At 49.5% G+C, this 6,864-nt stretch overlaps 1 protein-coding gene across 2 annotated transcripts in view; it reads left to right on the top strand.

Moving 5' to 3' along the window:
• Positions 1–6,127, top strand: part of Cacng7 (calcium voltage-gated channel auxiliary subunit gamma 7) — a 30,701-nt gene extending 24,574 nt beyond the window's left edge. For both annotated transcript variants that reach the window (XM_051207437.1, XM_051207436.1), the window contains exons 5-6: positions 4,969–5,114; positions 5,834–6,127. In XM_051207437.1, coding sequence (XP_051063394.1) covers positions 4,969–5,114; positions 5,834–6,091 — 404 coding nt within the window. In that variant the 3' untranslated portion in view covers positions 6,092–6,127. The remainder of the gene's footprint in view (positions 1–4,968; positions 5,115–5,833) is intronic.
• The last annotated feature ends 737 nt before the right edge of the window (positions 6,128–6,864 follow it).

The raw sequence follows: 6,864 nt of genomic DNA, 5'->3' as shown, positions 1-6,864 counted from the left end.
CATGGATGGGCCCTGGTTTCCCTCCCTAGCAATGCAGAAGCCAGGCATGGTAGTATGGACTTGTCACCCCAGCACTCGGGAAGTAGAAGCAGGAGGGTCAGGGAATTTAAGGTCATATTTGACTACACAACAGGTTCCACCTAGTCTGGGCAAGATGAGACCCTGTTTCAAGTAAGAAAAAAAAAAAATCTGTATAGAATCTGGCTTACATAAGGAGATCCTATGTCAAATAAGCAATATTACAGATGCACTCACACACACAAACTTGGGATCAAACTCATGGCCACACATATACTAGATAAGCCTTTTACCAACTTGAGCCATATTCCCAGCTCAAATTATCTGTCTGTCTGTCTATCTATCTATCCATCTTTCACTCTCTCTGTCTACACACACACACATACACACACACACACCAGTGGATTGTAAGCCTTCAGATTAATGACTCATTGAAAAAAACAACAACAACAAAGAGAGAGAGAGAGATCCTACCCTTAAAAAAGGGAGGGGGGCAGCTCCAGGGGCAGAGGTAGGTGGATCTCCGTGAGTTTGAGGCCAGCCTGCTCAACAAAGCTACACAGAGAAACCCTGTCTTGAAAAAACAAAAAACGAAAAACAAAACAAAACAAAAATTGGGAGGTCAGGGAGGGAGACAGGGAAGGAGGAAAACTAGAGAATGAAAAGTTACTGGGATCATTCATCACTTTTATTTTTATTAATTTACTCCCTAACTGTATTTTATTTATTTTTTTTTTTCTGGGGTGGGGGAGAGTGTTTCGACACAGTTTCTCTGTGTAACAGTCCTGGCTAACCTGGACCAGGTGGCCTCGAACTCAGCGAGACCCGCCTGCCTCTTCTGTGTTTTTATTTGTTACTGTTTGCTTTGCGTTTGAGACAGAGTTTTGCTCTGTGGCTCGGGCTGGTCTCCAGCTCTGTCCCCTTCCCTTCAGCAAGCTTTCTGCCATCACACCTGGCTTTGATTTTATCCCTTGAATGTATAAAATATTAACATAATTCCAGAGATCAAAATCATGCAAAACTGTGCACTCTTCCTCATCTCCTTGTTCTACCTACTCCCTGATGCAATCAGCCTTACTTGTTTGCCAGTTTTTCCTTTATGCTTATTTTTGCAAAAACAAGCAGAGGCGAATGTATTCTCTGTCCTCGCTCTCTTTCCCAGTTCAACACTGAGGATTGAATTTAGGGCCTCCTATGTGCTACACAAGTATTCCTCTGTTTCCACATCCCCAGCCTGGGGGGATTCTAGACAGGGGCTCTACCACTGAGCCACACCCCAGCCTGGGGGGATTCTAGGCAGGGGCTCTACCACTGAGCCACACCCCAGCCTGGGGGGATTCTAGGCAGGGGCTCTACCGCTGAGCCACACCTTAGCCTGGGGGGATTCTAGACAGGGGCTCTACCACTGAGCCACGCCCTAGCCTGGGGGGATTCTAGGCAGGGGCTCTACCACTGAGCCACACCCTAGCCTGGGGGGATTCTAGACAGGGGCTCTACCACTGAGCCACACCCCAGCCTGGGGGGATTCTAGACAGGGGCTCTACCACTGAGCCACATTCCCAGCCCCTCACTGGAAGATTCTAGGCAGGACTTTACTACTGAGCCAAGTCTCCAGCCCCTCACTGGGGGTTCTAGGTGAGTGTTCCACCACTGAAGCCACACTCTACACCCCTATTGTTTTTTTTTTTTTTAAATCTTCATTATTTTGATATGATTTCACTGGGTTGCTCAGGCTGGCTTTGAACTCACAATGATCCAGGCTGGCCATGAACTTTCAGATGTAGGTCCTCTGCAAGAGCACCAAGTACTCTTAAACTCTGAGTTATCTCTTGAGTCCTCCTATCGTGCTTTTTAAAAATATTTTTATATGTATATGGATGTTTTGACTATCTGTGTGTCTGTGCACCATATGTGTGCCTGGTGCCCACAGAAGCCAGAAGGGGATGTCGTATCCCTAGAATTAATTCTGTAGACAGTTATGAGCTGCCATTGTGCAGAGAATTGAAACCTAGGTCCTCTGGAAGAACAACTAATACCTCTTAACCATTAAGCCATCTCTCTAGCCCTCGTGTTTGGTCTTAAGGCGACCTGAAGCCACATAAAAGCGGAAAAAAAGAATAGACTGTGGGCTGGAGATGTGGCTCAGTGGTTAAGACCACTGGTTACTCTCTTCCAGAGGTTCCAGGTTCAATTCCCAGCATCCACATGGCAGCTAACAACTGTCTGTGACTCCAGGTCCAGAGTATCTGACACCTTCACACAGACACACAGAAGCAAAAACACCAATGCATATAAAATAAAAATAAACAATAATAAAAGAATAGACTGTGTATAGCTATCCTTTAAATCCCATGTTTGCTGTGTTAGGTACAACACCCCCCTCCAAATACACCATCCATTCACATACAAAAACAAATACCTTTCAGAATGCTCCCTTCTTTCACACGAAAGAGTACATTCTAAGCTGGTTAATGGTGGTGCAGCCTTTAATCCCAGCACTTGAGGAAGATCTCTGTGAGTTTGAGGCCAGCCTGGTGAGTTTTCAGGAAAGCCAGGGCAAAAGAGAGAGAGAGAGAGAGAGAGAGAGAGACTCTCAAAACGACAAACAGAAAAGTACATTCTCTATACTCCTATGCATATTTTCAGTTTTCTTTGATCTTACATTGTGGATTTTGGAGACAAAGTCTCATAAAGTCCAGGATGACCTTGAACTCCTGATGCTTCTGCTTCTTCTACCTTCCCAGTACTGACTGGGATTACAGGCATGCACAATTATACCTGGTTATATGTAGTGCTGGGGAAGGAACTTAGGGTTTCATGGGTACTAGGAAGTCACTCTACCACTGAACTATACTCAACACTTTCCCATATTTTTGTTTGTTTGTTTTAGTCTTTTCAAGACAGAGTTTCTCTGTGTAGTCCTGCAACTCTCTCGTAGACCAGGCTGGCCTCAAACTCAGAGATCCACCTGTCTCTGTTTCCCAGTTCATCGATTAAAGGCTAGAACATTTGCCCATGTTCTTCAAAGAACACACACACACACACACCCAAGAAAGAAATAAAAGAAGGGAAGGATTTATTTGCTTGTGCATACCTAGCACTCATAGCCTTGAAGAAATATTGTCTGGACTGATCTAAAAGATGAATTCGTTTAGTTTTTAAGAGTATGGGTGTTGGTCTGCATGTATGTCTATGCACCGTGTGTGTGCGGTGTTCATGGGGGTCAGAAGAGGGATCAGACACCTTGGAACTGGAGTTACAGACATTTGTGAACCACTGTGTGGATGCTGGGAACTGAACTTGGGCCCTCTGCAAGAGCAGCAAGTGCTACTAACGGCTAAGACATCTCTCCAGCCCCTAATGAGTGTATTAAATAGTTTTTCATTTATTAATTATGGAGGGGTGCGGCAAGTGCCATAGAGCTCATTTAGAGGTCAGAGGACAACTTGTGGGAGTCAATTCTCTCTACCGTGTGTATTGAACTCTTGTGGATTGAACTCAGGTCTTCAGGGTTGTCAGCAAGTGCCTTTACCCACTGAGCTATCTCAGCCTATGAAATTCATAGGCTTTAAACATTTGAGGTGTAACTCACATAAGACGCACCTCATATAGTACCATGACTTTTTGTAGAGCCAAGGGTGCTCAGTTACCCCTTTAGCTGACTTTAACGGATCCGTAGTACTGGGTTATAGACAGTTGTGAGCTGCCATTGTGGCTCAGAGAATGGATCCCAGGTTCTCTGGAAGAGCAGCCAGTCTTCTTAACCACTGAGCCCTCTCTCTAGGCCTCCTAAGAATATTTATACTTTGTGTGTGTGTGTGCATACACATTCTTGTGTGCGCACACACGTGCACACAGGCAATAGGGTTGACAGTGGTCTTGATCTCCACCTTATTTTTGCTTTTAACCTTCTCTGGATCTCTCATCCTCTAGGACTTGGATGAAGCCATGTTTCTTTGATACCCTTGTTCTTCTTAATCCCAGGCTTTGTGCCTCTTGTGGAACCCCATGGTGCTCAGTGAGACAAGCTTGGTAGCACATGCCACCCACCATGCATGGCATGGGTGGTCACTGTCCAGTCTTGTATCTCTTTCAGTGGTTCTGAGGTCACAGATGGCAGATGGGGGGGGGGGGTGAGAGCAGCTGGTGGTTCTCTGCACCTAAACGAGGCCTGGAACAGGAAGGAGGTCCTTCACCGAAGTGAACTCTGACCTGGCTTGTCATGAGAGCTACTCCGGAGGCTGAGAGGATCGAAAAAGTTCAAAGCCTGTCTGAGCAGGTTTCTGAGACCCTGTCTCAAAAGTGTAAAAGGAGTGCCGGGGACAGAGCTCAGCGGCAGAGCTCCAGCCAGCAACCCGCTAGGGGCTGAGAACCAATTGCGGGATACCTGCCTAGATAGAATTCACGAGTGAGGGGCAGAAGTCGGTGTGGAGGCACCGACTCTCATAGAATCCACCAGTGAGAGGCTGAGGCCATGGCTCAGCTGTGGAGTTCCTGCCTCGAATTCACCAATGAGAGGCAGAGGTCATGATCCAGCAATAGGTTCTTGCCGAGAGTCCACCAGGAAGGGGCGGGGCTTGTGACTCAGCAGTAGAGTGTTTGCCTAGAACCCCCCACTGTGAGGCTGGGGGTTTGGCTCAGTATTAGAACACCTGCCTAGAGTCCTCTAGTTGGGTGCAGGGACATTGCTCAAAGGTAGAGCCCATGCAAGCCTAGAATCCCCCAGTGATGAGGGGAGTGGGGATAGCTCAAGTAGAGCCTAGAATCCTCCTGGTGTGTGTGTGTGTGTGGGAGGGGGGCTGTTGGCTTGCTTAGAGGTAGAGCATTTGCATAGCATGCTGAGAAGAGTGTGTAAGGTTAGTCCTAGATACAGAATGGAGATGGAAGAAAAGCAGTGAGCTAGATTTGGGTGCTCCTTTCCCATGTTCCTGGCTACCCTTCTCCCTGCAGGTCTCTCCTTGGTGGTGGGGTTGGTTCTGTACATCTCCAGCATCAATGACGAGGTCATGAACAGGCCCAGCAGCTCCGAGCAGTACTTTCACTATCGATACGGGTGGTCGTTTGCCTTTGCTGCCTCCTCTTTTCTTCTCAAAGAGGTGATGTGTTGGGCCCAGACTACCAATTTGAAGGAGGGGGTGGGGGGTGTGTCGGGGTGTTCCAGCTCCTGGGGGACTTGAGCAGATGAGGTCTTCTGGGTTTGTGGAGGGGGAAACACACACACACACACACACACACACACACACACACACACACACACAAAACCAAACTCCTGAGGTTTGGACCTTCTGAGGTCTTAGGGGTGGGTGTCCTGGGTTCTTGGAGAGGAGGGGCCCTGTGACGAAAATCTGATTAGTCCCTGTGCCCAGGAGGAAAGGAATTTTGTGGGTTATAAGGGGGGTGGGCAGTGTGGGTCTAATCTCTGCATCCCAGAGAGGAAATAGCCTAGGTGTTCTAGCTCCTGGGGGGGGGGTCTTGGGAAGGAAGAAGCTGAAGGAATGCCCTTGACATTTTGGAGGATGGGGGAGCCCTTGGGCCAGAACACAGCTGGGGGGGGGGCTGTCTCTACTTTGAAACGGGAGGGTCTGGCAGTCTGATTCCTGGGTCCAGGAGGAAGAGGGGACTGGGGGTGTGCCTGTATTATGAGGGAGGTAGGTTAAACTTTGAGTCTAACTTCTGGGTCCTAGAGGAGATGAGGGCTGGGGCCTCTTGGATTTTGCAGAGGTCTTGGGCGTGATATGCAGCTGCGACTCCCAGGTTTTGGAAGGGGAAACGGCAGGAGACTGCCTCTGGGATTCTGACCCGTGCCTTGCCACAGGGGGCCGGAGTCATGTCCGTGTACTTATTCACCAAGCGCTATGCGGAGGAGGAGATGTACCGCCCGCACCCGGCCTTCTACCGCCCGCGTCTCAGCGACTGCTCTGACTATTCGGGCCAGTTTCTGCAGCCTGAGGCGTGGCGTCGAGGTCGCAGCCCTTCTGACATCTCCAGCGACGTCTCCATCCAGATGACGCAAAATTACCCTCCAGCCATCAAGTACCCCGACCACCTCCACATCTCCACTTCACCGTGCTGAGGCCGGGCTTCCTCTCTCTCCTCTTCCTCCTCCCTCCCTTCACCCGTGCCTCCCCCCCATGCAGCCCCAATCCCTTAAGGGACTCTTGGCTGAGGGGATACTTTGCCATCTCCAGGCCCCATTCCATCACCCTTATTTCAATGGCTCCGCCCTCTTTCCAACCTCTCCTCTTTGGTCCATCAACCTCCCCTTGAGCCTGTTGCTCCCTTTCCCGGTCCCTCTCCTGGTCCATCCCCACCCATTATTTCTAATCCGGTTTACTATTCTCTGGTGGTATCTTGCACTTAGCTCCCCCCAAACCCTTCAGACTCCCGCTTCCATGCAGCTAGCGGTGCGGGGCTGGAGAGTGGGTGTGACTGCCACTGGAGATGCCCTTGAACTCCCCTCGAGTCTCTCCTGGCACAATCCCTCGTGCCCTGCAGGTCACTGGTGTCAGCGGCGGGTGGGGAGAGGCTTGCTCTGCCCACGTCTCTGGTTGGGTCAGGGGCTACAGGGATAGAACTATGGCTTACCTTGACTTTTCTTTTTTCTGTCGCCTCGGGGAGACTCCATTCCCTCTTTCTTTTGTCCATTGGAACTCTGGGAGGTGACTTTCTTCTTCCTTCTTCCTCCTCCTCCTTCTTCTTTTTCTTCTTCTCCTCCTCCTGCTCCTCCTCCTCCTCTTGCCACTTCTATCTTTTCCTTCCTCCACCTACTCATCCGAAGCCCCTAGGTGCATTCAGCCTCTCACACCAAACAAGGATGGGACCCCAGGGTGGAGGGAGACTCCCTCA

This window comes from Phodopus roborovskii, unplaced genomic scaffold (genome assembly GCF_943737965.1).
Source record: "Phodopus roborovskii unplaced genomic scaffold, PHOROB, whole genome shotgun sequence".
NCBI lineage: Eukaryota > Metazoa > Chordata > Mammalia > Rodentia > Cricetidae > Phodopus > Phodopus roborovskii.
This window is presented reverse-complemented; position numbering and strand designations above follow the sequence as displayed.